The sequence below is a fragment of the Diceros bicornis genome, chromosome 15, assembly GCF_020826845.1.
Source record: "Diceros bicornis minor isolate mBicDic1 chromosome 15, mDicBic1.mat.cur, whole genome shotgun sequence".
Classification (NCBI taxonomy): domain Eukaryota; kingdom Metazoa; phylum Chordata; class Mammalia; order Perissodactyla; family Rhinocerotidae; genus Diceros; species Diceros bicornis.
In genome coordinates, this window is record NC_080754.1 from 40469084 (window position 1) to 40489165 (window position 20082).

The 20082-nt window shown below is 37.9% G+C and overlaps 1 protein-coding gene across 1 annotated transcript in view; it reads left to right on the top strand.

The window, feature by feature from the left end:
- Positions 1-18675, top strand: part of MCCC1 (methylcrotonyl-CoA carboxylase subunit 1) — a 56769-nt gene extending 38094 nt beyond the window's left edge. Inside the window, exons 11-19 of the mRNA XM_058556276.1 lie at positions 628-811; positions 3222-3331; positions 4864-5080; positions 6607-6693; positions 11215-11264; positions 14407-14544; positions 15820-15927; positions 17424-17495; positions 18310-18675. Coding sequence (XP_058412259.1) covers positions 628-811; positions 3222-3331; positions 4864-5080; positions 6607-6693; positions 11215-11264; positions 14407-14544; positions 15820-15927; positions 17424-17495; positions 18310-18438 — 1095 coding nt within the window. The 3' untranslated portion in view covers positions 18439-18675. The remainder of the gene's footprint in view (positions 1-627; positions 812-3221; positions 3332-4863; positions 5081-6606; positions 6694-11214; positions 11265-14406; positions 14545-15819; positions 15928-17423; positions 17496-18309) is intronic.
- Positions 18676-20082: the final 1407 nt, after the last annotated feature.

Below are 20082 nucleotides of genomic sequence, written 5' to 3' on the forward strand. Positions count from 1 at the left end.
TGTTGTATTGGTACATAATAGCCAAAATAATAATAATTATGGTAGTGACAACACTGATCATCCTTTTTATAATCTGGTATCATGTAATATATGTAAAAATAACAAAATTGAAAAACCATCATGTTCCCCCTTGTGTTTGCGTCATCACTCACTTGGTGGTGAAGATCATAAAGATGACTAATGCCACACTTTAGCCATAGCTGTGAATGTAGTCCTCCATACCAACTAATAATTTTCTATAAAAAAAACATTGATTTGGTAACAGTGCTAATGTTTTAAATGAAAACTGAGAATATCTTGGCAGTAAGAAATTTTAGTTTCAATTATATTGAAAAAACACTGATTTTTATGTTTATAATTTAGTCATCAGTTTGCCCGTTTTCTCTTTTTAAAAACTGTAGAAACCCATTGTAATTAATACATTATTTCTAAGCTGCATGTGTTTTTTAACCTATTTTTGCTTTTGCCCAATACTCGAGTGGGTGGATAAAATAAATAGTTGTTATTTGGCTTCATTTTAAAGTCCAAATGTACATTTTATGTAGGAAAAGGCAAAATCATTAACTTACTAAGTCTCAAAGCTGTTATAAGATGGATTTTTATAAGAAGCACATACTCTTTTACCAGATTGCAGCAGGAGAGAAAATTCCTTTGAGCCAGGAAGAAATAACTCTGCAGGGCCATGCCTTTGAAGCTAGAATATATGCAGAAGATCCTAACAATGACTTCATGCCAGGAGCTGGACCATTAGTGCATCTCTCCACTCCTCGAGCAGACCTTTCCACCAGGATTGAAACTGGAGTACGGCAAGGTAGAGCTAAATAAAACAAAAAGCTTCAGTGTTTCTGAATTTTTAGTGCATTATTATTTTTGGACAGGGTCTTTTCCCTGTGTCTTGTGGAAACGTCTAGTATGTTTTAAAATAAAAGATTTAATTAATTTCTCATTCATCTTTATTTTTCCTTCTGGGATAATTTTAAAGAATAACTAGTATTTTTAAACAATATGCTCTTTTTTGAAATGCAGCAGTACTTGGTCAAACCTAAGCAATAAATATTTTGTGTGTGCTGTTTTATATTTTTACTTTGCCTAGTTCCAAAAATGATTTAAGGTGACTGATGTCTGCTGTACCCAAAACACTCTGCCTTCGAGGGACTTAAAGTCAAGCTGGAGAATTAATATATAAACTTAGTGCAAGCTAAACAATAATAAAAGAAATAAATAAAGTAAAACAATAATAGTGCAAGAGCTACCACAGTTCAGCATCTGATTAGTAGCAGTGGTCCTAACTAATAATTATTTAGCACTTACTGTGTACAGGCACTGTTCTAGGTGATTTTTCTATATGGGCTCCTTTAACCATGAGAACTGTCCTATGAGTAGGTGTTATTATCACCCCCATTTTCTAGATGGGGAAACCAGGGCATAGAGAAGTTAAGTGACTTGCCGAAGGTCACCTCGGGAGCCCAGATTCAGACCCAAGTGTTCTGGCTTCAGAGTCTGTGCTCTGACCACACTGTCCACCACCACCTTAGCGTTGGTTGCCAGAGACATTATCCAGATAAGTGAGTGATGGAATATAGCAGTCCTCAGGATTGAGAGGTTCCGTTAGGCTGATTAATCAGGGCACGTTTCTAAGAGGAAGTGTGGAGTGGATTTGAGTAGGCAGATTTAAAAGCATACAGAAAAGTGAAGAAAAAGGAACTTAACTACAGTTGAAGAACTGTAAGAAAATATGTGGCTGGAGAAAAGAGTTCAGGACAGTGAGTAGTTTGAGATGTGGCTGGAGATAGAGGTTGAGAGCAAATCATAGAGGGTCTTGAAAGCCAAAATGAGGAATTTGGACTTCTGACTTAACAGCAGAACTTCTTAGAGAGAAAAGAGGGCACTTGTAATAGAAAAGAAAGAATCTGTGGTGCAAGGAAAGCATGCAGTGTAAATTTTTTTTTTTTTTTTTTTTTGTGAGGCGATCAGCCCTGTGCTAACATCTGCCAATCCTCCTCTTTTTGCTGAGGAAGACTGGCCCTGGGCTAACATCCATGCCCGTCTTCCTCCACTTTATATGGGACGCCACCAGGCCGGTGCATTGGTGTGCGCCAGGATCCGAACCGGCGAATCCCGGGCCGCCACAGTGGAGCGTGCACACTTAACTGCTTGCGCCACCGGGCCGGCCCCTATGCAATGTAATTTGATAAAGGTGCTCAAAGGAATACAGAGATGTCATTCTGAGAAGGTCTCCCAGATTCACGTGTTGGCCCTGGCAAGGATAATCTAGTCCAAGAAGCTTCCCTGACGCTCCTCTTCTGTGTCCTTGGGCCCCTGTGTATTCTTAGGGCTTTACCCTTGTTATAGTATGTTATCTTATCTTATAGTGATCTTTTACTCCTTGTCTAGTTTTCCCATTACATTATAAGGTTTTTAGGGAAGGAACTAGGTTTTCTATGTTACATTTGCAAGACGTTGCTCAAGCCTAGGTCTAGAAGATGTTCAATATGTGTTGCTGAGTGGGTGGATGGGTGGATGGATGGATGGATAGATGGATGGATAAGGGAGTGTAATCCAACCCTTTGATTTTATAGATGAAGACCCTGGGGTTCATGGGGTTCAGAGAGGTCAAGTGACTTGCCAAAATCACAAAAAGGTCCTAGAACAGTATTCTTTGTAATACACCACATCCTTTGACTTGAACCATTTCTAACCAGTGAGTTGTGCATGGTTCAGATTCTTGTTCTCTAAGACTCTAACAATCATAGTAATGATAGCGGCTATTCATTTATCAGCTCTGCCAGGTATGGCACTTGGCACTTTATTGTCAATTGTCCCAAGAACTCCACAGGATAGAGGAATTATTATCCTTATTTTTCTGATGAGGAATCTGAGGGGGTGGAGGGAAGGGAACGCTCAGGGCAGAAGTAATTGTGATATGAGAAGGCAGAGGGAGTTTGCGCAGACTTCCAAAATGAGAAGGGAAAAGAAGGTTCAGAAGAAGATAGGATGAGGAAAAGCAGCCCGTGTGTCATTGAGTCACTACAGATAAGTGTTTAAACCCCTCTGAGTCTCAGTTCCTCATGAATAAAATGGTGGTGACAATATCTATCATGCAGGAGTTTGTGAGGATTAAGTGTGAAATGTACATAAAGCCCCATCAGAATGTCTTGCTTGTCATATTTTATCCCTTTAAGTTTTGACTTTGAGTGGTTACTGTGGTTTTTCAATTTCAGGAGATGAAGTTTCAGTGCATTATGACCCCATGATTGCAAAGCTGGTCGTATGGGCTGCAGATCGCCAGGCGGCCTTGACAAAACTGAGGTACAGCCTTCGTCAGTACAACGTGAGTGACCTGGGGCCGTGTTTGTGACCCTGATGCTCTTTGTATTTCTACAGCCAAGCATGTCTGCCACAGTTGATCGGCCTTTGTCTTTGTAAACTTATTTCCACTAATTACCCATATGTCATGAACAAAATAATTTCACATGGAAGAATTTCCCATGAGTCAGCCTAGGGTTTGAGGACTTCTTGATTTCAGCTAGAAAAGAAAGATTGCAGGACTAAAAGTATTAGTGTCAGTGTTATACAGTGAAATCTGACATGAAATTCCTATTCTTCCTGTAGATAAGGCCAGCTACACAAGTGTAGCCTACAGTCTGGTATTACTTTCTTCAAAGGAAAATAATTATGTTCAGTTTTATCCATTTGGTAGAGATTATTGCCTTTCTATAGCACATTAATTTTTGTAGCTGCTGCTACTGTGGTAGCAGTAAGTCCGCTACCACACTGATTTAGCTTCATAGAAGGATTTCTTATTAACCCGTGATATTCAAATTGTTACATGTTATTAATTTGATCAAACCTGTGATCTCTGTGGCTCCAACCACACTGGCCTCCTTACCAGTCCTTAGACACACCCAACATAGAGCCGTGTGTTTCTGTTCTCTCTTCCAGAATATTCTTCCCCTACATGATCTCGGGCTCCCTCCTCACCATCCTCACTTCCTCAGAGTCCTTCCCGGGCCACCCCATTAAAATAGGACCCTTTGCTGTTCTCTATCCCCTTAGCCAGCCTTATTTTTCTTCATATCACCTGACATGATATTAGATATTTGTTTATAGATATTGCTTGTTATCTAGGGAAAATGTAAGCTCTGTGAGGGCAAGGACTTCATTTGTTTTGTTACTTACTGTGTCCCCAGTACCTGGATCAGGGCCTGGCACCTGAAAGGTGCTCAGTAAATGGCTGTTAAATAAATGAATGAGTGGGTGAATGAGTGAGTGAATGAATGAATAAACCCAAGGCTCAGCTGGTTTTACCCTTGACCCCATTTGTTGGGTAGATTTGGTTTAATTTTATACCTTTTTAATTTTTATATCTGTGTGTAAAATTTGGATTTTAGTGTTGGAAGGAAGCTCTTTTGAGGTCATTTAATCCTATCCTCTCCCCAGTGTAGCAATCCTGCCCTCTGGTTTGCAGTCTTCCTATTTTGTGGGAGTGTTCTGATCGGCAAGTCTTTAATATCTTGCAAATAAATCTCATTTAAGTTTCTTAACGTGTATCGCTCTCCTAACCTGAGTCGGTTAAATGTTTCCACACTGCCCGCCCTAACACCATTTCCTATGTCCTCTTTATCATAGTAAAATGTAGTTTTAAGTGTTAAGTCCAGATATATAGTGATGGTGAAGTGAGTTTTTTTGTTTTTCCTGAGAGTTGTCTCATCACCACATTGTACCTTAGTAGGTTTTTTTTATTTTTCCTGAGTGTTGTCCGTAGTAGAATATACTTAGTAGAAAAGCAGTCACCATAGAAATGTTTTTCTGAATCTGTTATTTTCCCACTCAATGGGTTCGTGGGCTTTATTCTCTTCCTAGATTGTCGGACTGCACACCAACATTGACTTCCTCCTCCGCCTGACTGGCCACCCAGAGTTTGAAGCTGGGAACGTGCACACTGATTTCATCCCTCAACACCGCAAAGAACTGTTGTCCAGTCGGAAGGCCGCAGCCAAAGAGGTTTTATGTCAGGCAGCTCTGGGTCTCATCCTCAAGGAGAAAACTGTCTCTGATGATTTCAAAATTCAGACACAAGGTACGGAATGCTTTTCTCTTTCCTTTGCTGGTCAAGGTTTTATGAATAATCATTGAACATGCTTTCTTTCTTTGTGCCTCTCTTGCCTCCCTTTTCTTTTCTCAGTGCTTGACACCATCCTCTGCTAATGTGTTTTTAGTATGCAGTAGAGCTCTTCACATATCATGGATACACCCATAAACACTTTTTAATCCATTAAATGTAACTTAACTAATGCCCTAACAATGTAGAGATGGATCTCTTTTCATCCAAATGCTAGTTCTTCCCGCATCCTGTGCTGATCCCTTCCAACTTCTTTTATTCGCCGCTCCTCGTGGCCTACTTTGTTGTGTCCTCTGTACCTGTAGCAACTTCTTTGGCCCTAGAGACTCAAGACAGAGCACTGGAGATTCTCACATTCCCTTGGGTTACCCATGATTTATTGTTGAGTTATTTCCTCTTCTCTTTTTCCATTCTGTGTTCAAATTTCTGACTAACTAGAGACCTAGGTACTTCATTGTGTCATAGAATCTGGACATAGGAAAGGCTAAGGCAGAGATTCATCCTGGCTGCACGTGTGTGCATTCCTGTGTCAGCATCCCCACTAAGTTGTTGCCCAACCTCTTCCTGACACCTCAGAAAACTGGAAATTCGTGATGAAAATTCATTAGCTTATTCCAGTTTCAGTCAGTTCTCCATTAACAAGTTCTTCCCTCTAAATTGGGCAAACTCCAAGCTCTCCCAAACTTGCTCCAAAATATTTACTTAGGCTAACTCTGACCTTTGAAGGAAACAGAAAAAAAAAATCGAATCCATTTATCTCTTCATTATTATTAGGATTTTTATATTATTATAGGATCCTATTATTAGGATCTTTAATTTCTAGATTCATTCAAGAAGGTGATATTGAAAGCTTAAAATATATAACTACACCTTTAGGAGATTTGTGCTCTATCCTCATTTTGTCCTTTTACATTAAATGAATGCATCTAAATCTGCCCTGTATGGAATTCCTAAACCTGAACTTAGCGTTTTTAGAATAGAGTATCCTCTTACTCTCACCTTCCTTTTAAAAATTTATAAGTGGCACAGATAAGAGCTTCAGAATAAATTGCTTCAATTTAGCCATGCTGTAGCACCTGGATATTGTCCAACAGAGGATGTACTCTTAAATGCCTACGGGCTGGGCCAGTAACGTAGAATAAAAGAGGGCAGGTGAAAGAAAAATAGTGAGTCGTAGATTTTGGCGACCTGGAATGCATGTGCCTTATCAAAAAGGAGTGACCACTGTGCCACCTATGCGACCAGAGAATAAGAATTTAGGCTGTAAATATTCTTACTTTTCAAGAGAAGCTGGGATTTTTCATGTAGAATTTCCTGAGATGTAAATGAAAGTTTCTAATTTAAATTTAAAGCAATGAGAAGAACAAAGAAAACACATTTGAGCTGCCAGTGTAGGACCTGTGTTTTATTTTTTCTTTCGTAAGGTATAAATTTAGTAGGCTTGATGTTTGTAAATTTGTTGTTGAATTTTAAATTTTTTCTAGATCAATACTCTCCTTTTGCGTCCAGCAGTGGAAGAAGACTGAATATCTGTTACACCAGAAACGTGACTCTTAGGGATGGTAAAAACAGTAAGTAATGTTTGAAAGAGAAATGTGCTTCACAGAAATATATCACATTTGCCTGAAAAAAACGATTCAGCCTGGCCGCCATCAGTCAATTACATTTTTTAAGATCTCTAGCCTAAACATTGGAAGGAAGTATGCCAAATAATAGATTTGTTTGGCTCTGGGTGGTAGAGTTAATGATATTTTTTTTTTCTTTACGCTTTTTCTATATTTTGTAAATATTCTAAAAATATGTCATAAAACATACATAGCAAAATGACTGACATGAAATATGCCAAAATGTCAGTGAGGTTACCATTGGGTAGTGGGATTTGGGGTGATCTTTTTTCCCCTCACTTTTTTGTGCTTTCTCTGCAGTTTTTCTTCAATGATAATGTATTACTTTTAAATAAAAACAACAATACCCAAAACTACTCCAGGGAGGGAGGATTACCCACTGCTCAGGCAGTGTTTCAGGTGGAAGTGGGTTACTAAAGAGCTAAATTTTGTTAAGTGCCTTATCACATGTAAATTTTTATCTTCACCACATCTAATGAGGGGGAGTCACCGTAACCCACATATGGCTGATGAAACTGAGGCACGGAAGGTGAAGTAACTGACTCAAGGCTAGTAAGTGCCAGTGCCAAAATTGACACTCAGTTGTTCTGACCTTGACTCCTGTGCTGTTTCCACCAGTTTTCCACTAGGAAATTGATTTTTGATTGCAAACTAATATGAGTAGGCTCAGGCTGGGAGCTGATTTATTGTAACTAAAGTCAGGAAAGGCTGACACCTAAGCCAGAAGGCAGTTCATAAATTTATGGCTGGAACAATGTACCAGAGGGACCAGAATCCTGTGATAGCTGGTGGCTGTATCCCTTCTGCTGCAGGACAGTTTGCATAGGAAGCCAGATGAGTGTAGAGTCAGAGCTGGGTGGGCTGGATAACCTTGAATGTGAGGTGTCACTGAACTGTGATAGCTCCATTATAACAATGTGTCTACCAGGTAGAACAGAATCCTCCTGCCAGCTCATCACAGCACCCTCGTCCATGGACAGAGTAGGATCTTCTTTACCTCAACTCTGTGTAGACATGCACTCACTTATTAACAAGTTCTTTGTTCACAGAAGTTGATTGGGTTACAGCTCTTTAGGTGTTTTTTCGTCCTGAGCGTAGATGGCCATTACCTTAAGTGCATTGAGTACATGGAAAGAAAGTTTGCAAACATCCCTTATAGAGTACCATTCTGAAAATGGTTAACCCATCCATTTTATGCTGGTGTGTTTATTCATTTCGTCCTGAAAAACTACCCCCAAACTCTGGGAGTATCTTGCCCTAGACTACTATATGCTGAATACACGTAGCTGCAGCAGTCAAGTTTCAGTGGCCTCTTCAACCTAAGTTAAACAGGAAAACCACTTGTGTGATTGTAATTCAGATACGCCAACTGTGTTATTTGGCATGGATCTTCTCTAAGGCACTGAGCAGTATTTTGAATTATGCTGCATTTCTTGGAAGCTTGTCAAACTTTAATTAAAAAATAAAGGCATAATTGAAAAGCCAACGTGATTGCTGTTCACTCCATCCCTTTGGTAGTATTTTTCAACAGTAATCCAGGTCTGAATGTAACAACTTTCAGAAATGTTATGGTGAGTCTCTAATAAATGCTAGTCAGCAGTGGCCGTGGTTGGATGAGAGAGAGCACCCAACAGGAAGTGTGAGGGCTAGAAGCATTTATGAATCTACAGTAGAACCAGCCCTTAATGATCTCGGTGAGAATGACCACATATTTTAAATATTCAAGGCTTGAAAAATATTCTTACTTCGTTGCTAGTGGCCATGTTTCACAGAACCCTTCAATAATAATAATAATAAAAGTTAAAATTTATTGAGTGTTTGGTATGTGTCAGATATTGTGTTAAGCTCTTTCCATGGATTATTTCATTTGAATTTTTACAACAGGCCAACGGGATCATGTTATTATTAGCGTCAACTTTATAAGTGGAGAACTAAGGCTTAGAGAGATTAATAATTTTCTTAAAGGCACACCAAAAGTAATTGTTGGAGCCAGAATTTGAACCCACCCTCCAGGGTACATGTTCTTATCTAACCCTGCACCCTGCTAAACTTCCATACCTTATTAAATATATCAGAGGATGTTGAAGGTTCTCGTTTGGGGGCCAGGAGGTATCCAGGGGAGGGAAGAACAAGTTCAGTTACTTTAGATATGAAAGAATTTATTAGAGTTTTCCTGGCACTGTCTTTACTGTGCAATTCTATTGGCATTCATGTCAGTTAAATACTTTTCATATTTTATAAATTGAAAGAAAACTGATCTGGTGTAATTGGATGCATTTTCTCTTAAGAAGGATTAAAGATACTGACACACTATAGGGTGGAGAACTTTCATTCTTTCGTACATTCAGTACAAAGTTTTTGAAAATATAGACATTCTGAGTAGTGTGAAGAAGAGAAAAAAGATGTTTTTGTCTCTTTTTTTTTTTTTCTCTTAAGGAATTTACCGTTTGGCAAAGAAGTGTATGTGTTGGAAGGATGGATAGTGTAGTGGTTAGCAATGCAGGCCCTAGAGTTAGACTGTATGTGTTTGAACTCTGGCTACCCTCTTGTCTGTGCCCCTTGGGCAAGTCACGCACTCTCTCTAAGCATCAAATGTCCTCAGCTGTAAATGGGGGTGGTAGTGGTAATTACTTCCTTGGGTTATTGTGGGTATTAAATGAGACTACACATATAAAGGATTTAGCTCATTGTATGGTATATAGCAAGCAGTCAATAAACATTAGCTGTCATCATCATCATCATCTTCATTATTAAACTACCCCCTTGCTACTTTTGAAAGAACGAAGCAGATTTGTGTCACATTGATTAAAAAAGTTGGTTGCAGAACAATATGTTTAACGATATCCTATCTTTGTAAAAGAAAAACATAAGTTTGAATGTGCATTTTAAAAGGTCTAAAAGGATTCACACATTAAAGTGTTTAATAGTAATTACATCTAGGCAATAGGGAGGACTTTCACTTTTTACTTTATGTACTTAAGTATTTGACTTTTTTGAACATTTTTATTTTTGCAGTTTTTTAAAACAACTGATAAAGAGAAAAAAGCACTCTCTCATAAAAACTGGATGAGGGGAGAATCATAATAGTGTTTTATGTGCAGAAGTCTAAATGTTCAGAGGAGAGAGAATTCATTCACCTAGACAGACTCTTCCGGAGGACAGTGAGTGAGCACGGTGTGAACAAGGGGTGGGGTTTCAGTTGGTGTGGCTGAGGACCAGCCAGGTAGTGAAGGAGGAGCATGAGGCACAGTGCGGGGAAGGCTAGAGGCACATAGGGAGAATATTCGCTGGCCCATTTTCTCATTTGGTTGGAACACAGGGCTATGTAGAAGAATAGTGGGAAATTAGAATGAGAGTTTGGTGCCTTCGATACCAGGTCAGATATTTTGAATGTGATGGGGACGTGCTAGGAAGCATCAGCTGGAAGGGCTGCACAGGAAGTCCCGGGAGGACCTCCTCAGAGTTCAGCCAGGCCTGAGCTCTGTCGGCCTGAGTCGGGGTGGAGCAATGGGAATGGAAAGGAAGAAAACATAGGACAGGTATTAAAAGAGAAGAATTTGGCACTTTGTGGTGACTATTGGAGGTGGAAAGCGAAGGAGAAGGAGAAGGCAAGAATGACAGGTTTTAAACCTGAATGACCCAGAGAATAGCTGTGCCAATCATGGAGCTCACAGGTCAAGAGAGAAAGCAGGCGGAGATGGGAAATGATTTGTTGGACCCACCGTGTTCATTTTAAGGTGCAAATGGAGCATCCCGCTAGGAATGACTAATCAGAGTTCTGGAGAAGGAAGGTCAGGGCTGGAAACGGATTTGAGCTGGCAGCATCAAAATGGCGGTTGAAGTGTCAGAAATCGATGAAATGACTTTGGTCTGCATTCTCTACCCCCAAAACTTTTGATTTCCATTTCCTAGAATACTCTTTAACCAATTCCATATTCACTTAATAATATGAATATATTGTATATTACATTTGTATAGTCTCTTACAGCTTATGAAACACTTTCGCATTTATTTAATCATTGCTACATTCATTGAATGGGTCAAAGAGGATCAGAAAATCAACACTCAGGGATTTTAAATGACTTAGTCAAGATCACAGAGTTGATGACGCCACAGATGGCAGATTTGGGTCTTAAACCAGAGCTTCTCTTTCCCAATTCATTGCATTTTCTACGGTAACACTACAACCTTTCTTGTTGAGGGAAAAATATCTAAAATATCCTACAACATTAAAAGAGCTAAAACTCCATTTTTTAAAAAAAGAAAAGTTTGAAAATTCACCTTTATTGCAACCTGCCTGATAGATTTTTTTTTTTTTTTAATCTTTATTGTCAGGGAGTTAAAAGATATTGATATCTTTAACAGCTAGTTATCCTTAGGTTGAAAGTGAGATTTTTAGAATCTCAGTTATTGAGTACATGAATGTCTTCTAATGTTTCTTCAATTTTTTCCCCCTTTTCCATAAAGATGTAGCCATAGCTGTAACATATAACCATGATGGGTCATATAGCATGCAGGTAAGCCTTATTGGTTTTGTTTTACAGTTCAGAGCTAAATCTGGTCTCTCATACTGAGTACGTCTTTTTTCACTCTCTCATTCTCCTAAGCCAGTGACTATTATGACAATAGTTAGGAGAATGTCATGTGCTTTTATTTCAAACCAATTTGGGGAAATTACCCCCTATACAGTTTCTGATTGTTTACTCAGTTTGGCTATGGTTCCCTTAAGAATAAAAACTTGGTAAAAAATAATAGCTTTGAATCAGACACCTGACAAGCCCCTTAAGTTTGTGCATATATTTACATCTAAAGCAGCAATTCTTAAACTTTTTGGTCTCAGGACCCCTGAACACTCTTAAAAATTATTGAGACTCCCCAAAGAGCTTTTGTTTGTGTTAGTTAACATCTATTAATATTTATCATTTAGAAAATTAAACTGAGAACATTTTTATGTTTCGTTATTTTTTAACGTATATTTTTTAAATATACATAACAGAAAATTTACCATTTTAACCATTTTTAAGTGTACAGTTCAGTGGCATTAAATGCATTTACATTGTTGTGCAACCATCATCACCATCCATCTGCAGAACTTTTCTCATCTTGTAAAACTGAAACTCGCTACCCATTAAACAATAACACCCCACTGTCCCCTTCCCCCAGCCCCTGGCAACCACCATTCTACTTTCTGTCTCTGAGAATTTGACTACTCTAGGGACCTCATATAAGTGCAGTCATTCAGCATTTGCCTTTTGTGATTTGCTTATTTCACTTAGCATGTTTTTAAGGTTCTTCCATGTTGTAGCATGTGTCCAAATTTCCATCCTTTTAAGACTGAATAGTATTCCATTGTGTGTATGTACCATACTTTATTCATTCATCTATCACTGGATACTTGGGTTGCTTCCACCTTTTGGCTTTTATGAATAATGCTGCTATGAACGTGGATGTACGAATATCTCTTCAAGACCCTGTTTTCAGTTCTTTTGGGCATATACCCAGAAGTAGAATTGCTGGATCATATACTAATTCTATTTTTAATTTTTTGAGGAACCTACCCTACTGTTTTCTATAGTGGCTGTGCCATTTTACATTCCCACCAAGGGTTCCAATTTTTCCACATCCTTGCCAATACTTACTTTCTGTTTTGTTTTGTTTTGTTTTGTTTTTCTTTTTTTAAAAAGCCATCCTAATGGATGTGAAGTGATATCTCATTGTGATTTTGATTTACATAATGACTAATGATGTTTCTTTTCATACACTAATTGGCCATTTGTATATCTTCTTTGAAGAAATGTCTATTCAAGTCTTTTGCCTATTTTTTTAAATCAGATTGGTTTTTTGTTGTTGAGTTGTAGGATAACCTGAGAAAAGTTTAAAACCTAAGATTACGCTAGCACACATTCCATCAGAGTAATAGCACGATCTCATGTCCTGCAGTCTAAAGAAAATTCCACTGTATACTTGTGAGAGACTGAGTGTAAGAAAGGCAAAAAACATTAGTATTATTATGAAATAGCTTGACTCTGATGACCCCCTTACAGAGTCTTGGGGACCCCAAGGGATACACAGGTCATACTTTGAGAATCTCTAGTCAAAATTTTTATCATAGCCTTCAATTAAAAGAAGTGCATTACACTGGCAAAACAAAATGCTAAAAGAGTTAAAAAACGATGTGAGAATTCAACCAAATTCTTATAGTAAAATACAAATTCAGAGCATAGAATAAATCATTTTTAATATGAGCTAAGAGGTTTCAAATCCTGCAAAATGGATTTATCAATGATATGCTTTAGATCTCCTGAAGTTTTAAGACACATTGGTTTTCTTTCTCTGAGATTCAGAAAACCTATGGGAAGTCTACTTACTTTAGTATATGAGAGTTGTAATTTATATTGGTACCTCTGGTTTGGGAACCCCTTCTTGTCCCTTAGTAAATGATAAAATAAATTGCAGATTTATTCTAATCTGCTCACGGAACTTCATTCTCAAATTTAGACCATGGTTTTGCAAATCTTTAAACAAAACTGTTTCTGGTCTAACCTTTATGTTCTGAGAATTCCGCAGACATTCAAATGGCTGTTTTAATAGTTTACAAAGCAGATAAAAATGTCATATTTAGCTTAGAACAGATGCGAACCAATGTATGAATACTGCATATGACCTATTTCACCTTAGCCTACATAACATATTTGAAAAGAGTAGCCACAGGACTTTGACACTAACATCTGGGAATTGAAATGAAAAATAGAGAAGATTTAAATGGATTTTCTGTATGTTAGGGATATTTTTTCTTTGGTATGTATGAGAGAAAACATTCTTTAAAACAGAAAGGTTTTGGGCCAGTCCTGTGGCTTAGCGGTTAAGTGCGCACGCTCCGCTACTGACGGCCAGGGTTCGGATCCCAGGCGTGCACCGACGCACCGCTTCTCCGGCCATGCTGAGGCCGCGTCCCACGTACAGCAACTAGAAGGATGTGCAGCTATGACATACAACTATCTACTGGGGCTTTGGGGGAAAAATAAATAAATAAAATTATTAAAAAAAAAAATTAGAAAGGTTTCATGTCCTTTTGTCAGCTTCCTTGAAAGATTGTCTGAAATCTGTTCTTTGGCACTCTCTCTGTTAGAGTGAGAAAAATTGTGGTCAATCTCTAGCTAATTTATCTTCTTAAATCATAACTGAAACCCATAAATTGAATCTACGTGTTGGTGAAATAAAAGAAATACCATCTAATTATGTGGTTCTGGGTTTTTTTGTTACTGACTTTGGCACAGTGAAACTAAATCTGACTTTGAGTACTCAGAAATGAATACTAGCATGTAATATACTCAATCGAATTTTAGTAATTTTGCTTAATTTGATTTGTGTTTCAATTTCATGTTTTCAATGCTGTTCTTAAATGAACCTTTGTCTGTAGCATTGTGATGTGATGGATATGTTATATAACTATTTTTTTTCATTTAATTATCTTATTGCTGTTTCTATCCGGAGTATTTTGTTTATGAATCTTAGGAGGAAAGCTCTTACATGGCTTTTTAAAAAAATATTTTACCTGTTATCTTTTGAAGCTATTAATAGTAAAACAGTGATTCTGATTTTATTAATTCTGTAGGGTTGTTCATTTATTTTAAGGATCTTATTTTTCTGTTTTTTCAGATTGGAGATAAAACTTTCCAAGTCCTTGGTGATCTTTATAGTGAGGAAGACTGCACTTACCTGAAATGTTCTGTTAATGGAGTTGCTAGCAAACCTAAGCTAATTATCCTGGAAAACACTATTTACCTATTTTCCATGGTAATATCTCTTCTTTATAATGACACCATTGGGGTTTCGGGGAAAATTGCTTGACCAGAGGCATTCCACTGAAAGAGATTGCAAAGATCCTGCTTCCTTCGATCATTGCTGTGACCTTTTCTCTTTTTCCCTTTCCACCCTGTTTCATTGCTGCATTCCTGCCTTCTCTAGTTCTTCTGTTCTCACAGATTCTCATGAATAGACACATCTCCATTTTCTTTGTTTGATTCTGAAACACGTCCCTACACCCTTCTTGTCAGAGAGTGTCTCCCTGCTCAGTGGGCAGTTCTCCCAGGGATTTGATACCTGAACACTTTCCCCAGCCACCATCCTCCTGGCACTTGGAATCCTGGGAATTTGGGAGGAAGTGACCATTGAGAGAGGAGTCTGTAGACCAGATGTTCCTTATGGGGAGGGTGTGCAGTAGGAAGGTGGGTGGCGGTAGTGGAGTTCTCTTGGCAGTCACAGGATGGTTGAGGCAGGCTTTGCATGGATTTGGTTAGAAGCTTCTTAGGAGCCCTTAGTATTCTGCATGGGCAGAAAAAAGAGAATGGATTATCAAATATACTGTGGTCTCTTTGGAGTCTTCTCACATTTGGGAACCATCTTACAGATCAGTCTTTGTGATGAGATGCCTTAGTATTCCAGTAATTAAACTGTGTATGTGGAGTCAAGGATAATCTCACTTTACCAGGTATTGCTTTCCATAGTCCACGTGGTAGAACAATGTGATGGTAGAGGGGGTATAGTGGAGTGGTGAAGAGCATGAGTTCTGAAATGTAAAGCTGCTTTGGTTAAAATCCTGGCCCCACCACTTAGCAGCTGTGTGACCTTGGGCAAGTTAAACTCTCTGGGCTTCGGTTCCCCTATCTTAAACAGGAATTACAACAGTACCTACCTCATAATGTTGTGACAATTAACGACATAATACATGTAATGTTAAGAATGATTCCTGGCTTAGAGTAAGCACTTGATAGTGGGAATGCTACTAAAAATAGCTTCCCAGACAGTGGCTATCTTTTACCAACAGTTATATACATTAATTCTTTTAATCCCCTGTGAGGCATGTATATTATTATACTCCTGTATAATGGGAAACCAAATCTGAGAGGGGTTTAGTAATTTGCTCAAGGTCACAAAGCTAGATTAGAACCCTGGTATTAAAGATGACTAATATTTAACAAATAGCTTGAAAACGATCATTACTTCAGGTATATTAGTAAAACTACAGTGATAAGATCTTGATTTCATTTCCAGTGTATTTTCTATTTATAGGAAGAAAGTATTCAGATTGACATTCCAGTCCCCAAATACTTGTCTTCAGTGAGCTCAGCAGGAACTGAGGGAGGGACCATTGCTCCTATGGCTGGAACCATTGAAAAGGTATTCATGTGAATGTACATAGAATGATATCCAGTAGGCCCAATAAATGTCTTTGTTGAACTTTATTGTATATATCCTTTTTTCCTCTCTAAATCTTGCTCATTGGAAAGCATCCATTTCAAGAAAACAAGAGGATCTATGATAGATTCAAGTTCTATATTACAATCTTCATTGAAAATACCCATTTACCTAATTTATGATAAAGACTGTTGTTTTTGAAAGTGGGAATTTCCATCAAACTACAAATAACCCAAATTGTCTTTTCATGGTTAAAATGGAGCATTTACCAAGCATTATTGAAAAGGGCTGCTTTTTAATGTTATATCATGAAATAACATTTTCTCTAGTGTACATAATTGCACCTGTATTAAAATAAAATTTGAAAGACTGGTATTAGTGAAAAACAACGTGGTTTGGTGTTGAATGCAGTATATCTTCAGGGTTGAGATCCATACTGATATAAATTCAAATGTTGATAGAGCAGTAGTCTCCTTTTATGTACCTGAATACAGTAGAGTCCCCTCAAATGCATGTAAATCCTAAAATTTCAGCTGTATATTCTTGGTACCAAAAAAAAAAAAGAAGAAGAAGATAACTATTTAAATAGTGTGAGTGACTTTACCCACTATTCCCCTCTGGAAGTGTTTGCCCCAGTGAGAGGGAGAGTAGCTCATTCTGTCTCAGTTCCCATGGGCTTCTCATCATCTGGACAGCCCAGCACAGGGTGTACACAGGGTCTTACATTCAAATTTTCCCCATAACTGGCCCCTAAACCCACACCATCTATTTTATCAGGCGCTACCAAAGCATCAACCAGCATTGGGTGATAAGTGGGACTTTCAGGGCTGTTTCTCATTTTTCACTGTTTGGCTCTTCACATTGACTTTAGAACCTAACTCAACTGTGTGATGTTTCCAAAAACTCCTTGATAATCATGGTGACCAAGAAGACAGTGAAACCATATGGATGTATGAGTTCATTTATACATGTAAAAAGGAAAGGAGAGATACTTTTCTGGGGTTGCCAATAAGTTTAATTCTGTTGCATGCAGATTGTCTGTACATTTACTACACAGGGCCCTGAAGACTTGAAACACTATCCTAGACAACTGAAAAGCTAGAAAACCAGGCAAGACCCTCTGCCCTGCCTCTGGTGAAGACATTTAAGTATAGTAGTCCTTCCCTGTTGGTGGTGTGTCTTGTCTGTCCATTCGTGAAAAAACAAAAGGCTCTCGAAACATATAAAGTGTATTCATCTGATACAAGGAAAACCAGATGGCTTGGGGGTGGAGATGGGGAGCTAAGCAGTGCCCCCCACTGACAACTGTGCCAGCAATGCCAGACTGACCTGTAGGTCTTTGATTTGCACTAGTACATTTGTCTTTGGCAGACAAGACAACCACATAGACTCATACTTCTGCTGTATTCGTTTATATCAACTATGAACCACAAAGGACCTCTGTGTTTTTAAATATTAACCTGTCACTGAATCTCTAGGTGTTTGTGAAAGCTGGAGACAAAGTACATGCTGGAGATTCTCTAATGGTTATGATCGCCATGAAAATGGAGGTGAGTGAAATCATGAGTTCAGTTGCCAAGGAAACTTTGGGAGCTATCAGACCTAATTGTTCTTTTGCCTTATTTTGTAACTTAATACCATTTCAAATATTAAGAGCCGTGGAGTGATGAAGCATTAACTGCAGGAAAGAAAACCCAACCATCCTTCTCTTAAATACATTTTCATTTTAATTCTGTGAAATTGCACCTGTCATTTCTGATTCTGAAATTATTGACATTATCAATAGCTTAGATTCTGGCAGTAACCCAACTGAATGTTAACTATGGGTATTTTCTAAGGCCAAACTTAGGGTGCCAAGCATCAGTATTAAAGTGAAAACCTTAATCAAATTAAATTAGCTGTTGAGGTTTTTAAATAGTTAGAAATTGTAGGCCAGCAGTTCTCAGCCCTGGCCACGTGTTATAATTACCTGGGGAGCTTTTAAAAACTGCTTCCCCAGACCATTTGAATTAGTGTATCCCGGAGTGGGGCCCAAGGATCAGTAATTTTTAAAAGCTTCCTGGGTGAGAGTCTCCTATGAAGTTTGACTTGAGAATTACCAGCCTGAGCAGAGCTTCCCAATTAGTGACCTTGAATGTGTTACAGGTGTGTCAAGATAGTGCCTCCTCTCAACCCCCAAGTACACCATAAAAATGTTATCATTTCTTCTGTGTGCTGTGATGTGAAAAACGTTGGGAAGCACTGATAGACGACAAACATCAGAACAATTGGCTTCATTTTTCATTTTTGTCTTTCTTGACTTGGTACATGCTCAGTCCTCATTAGTGTCGCAACCATTGTTTGTGGCATCTTGTGTCTCTGCAGCATATCATAAGAGCTCCAAAGGACGGCACCATCAAGAGAGTCTTCTACAAAGAAGGTTCTCAGGCCAACAGACACGCTCCTTTAGTCGAGTTTGAGGAGGAGGAATCTGACAAAAAGGAAGCAGAATAAACTCCATCAAAGAAATGGCCAATTAAGCAGTGTCATAAATATAGTATCTCTACACCGAAAAAAGAAAGTGCCTTCTTGCATTTCTTGGGGTCTAATGAACCGTGGTTTTACTAAATGATTGTATGATTGTGCTAAAACTGTTTCATATTTGAAAATCATGCACTTGGGTCACAAATACAATAAATTATCAAAATATATTTCATATTAATAAAATCGAATTATACTTTTTTATTGGAAGCTAATGTGGTTTGTGTCTGCCTCGAATTTTATACACTGTGGTGTCTTTCAGGAAGGTGGGCAGCAACTTGACCAAAAGAGAACAACTGGAAGAGAAAAGGTTGTTTAAACGAATTATTTCCCGGTTACAATCATGATGAAAATGGACAGTAACATATTTCAGAGACAGATGCTGTAGAGCTAAACTCAACCAAGGTGCTTTTTCACCAAAGAGTAACTTATTAGGCAGTTTAAAGACGTGAATGTTATTTGTTTCTTGTCTTTGTGATTGGAAAGTTTTTATCTAGACTGCCTTTATTGCACTTTCTAAGCTAGTACAAATATATATATGTAATATATACACACACTCATACATATGTTTTTATGTGTATGTATTTTATATATGTATATATAATATATTTAAATTATATATGCTAGAATGTATTATTAATATTTAATTTGAATAAATTTGAAAAAATAATTTTACAGAAAGAGTGGATAAGTGTAGAAAGCCTGGCTATGTTGTATACTTTTTTCTAGAAACATGTTTTTCATTAAGAAAAAAATGCTTTCAATTTTATTTATTTATTTTTGTCTAGATTCTATTTGTCACTATTACTAACGGATATGCAGCCCTCTGCATTTTCACGTATCCACTGAGGTGTTAAATATTTGTTGAATTGAGTTCTTGCTGCATATATAGGACTATGTTAAACATTGTGGAGAATACAAAGAAATAGAAAAGATGGCCTCTGTACTTGAAGATGCCTATGATTTAATTTGAATAATATGAAAATAAGACATAATCATGTCAAAAGTTATGTGGGAAAACATCAAATCTAAAATTAATCTATCTCCTGGCTGCGAAGGAAGCAATTCCATTGTCAAGGGAGTGGTGAGAAATGTACCAAATACTAAAATTGGGAATGCTGAGTTCTCCAATAAATCTGATTACATAGCTTAGTTAAGAATGTCCATTTTTCCAACAAGGCGACGTGAAACTCAATATACTAAGATGTGGTTGGGGGTGAATACTGATATCATATGACTGGTGCAGAAAATAGGTATTTTAGGAGCTGGGGTGAGAGAGTTCTGTGGCAGGTGTGATCAGGGTGGGTTTCATAAAGAAAGGAGAACCCAGGGACAGTAGCGAGGGTGAGATTTGTAGACTAGAAATGAAGGAGCAGGGCTTCACTGTTGAAAATGAACAAGGTGTGTTCTATGTGCCCAACTGGAGTGGGGGTAATATATATATTATATCAATGTATATCATTATATTGTTGAGTTTGCTGATTTTGTAACTCGGTAAAGGTAGCACCATACTGTATCTCCTGGAACATGCTATTTCACTCAGTATTATATAATATATATATTATATATAATAAATATTATATTTGTATATATATATGTAAAATAGAAAATTCAAAG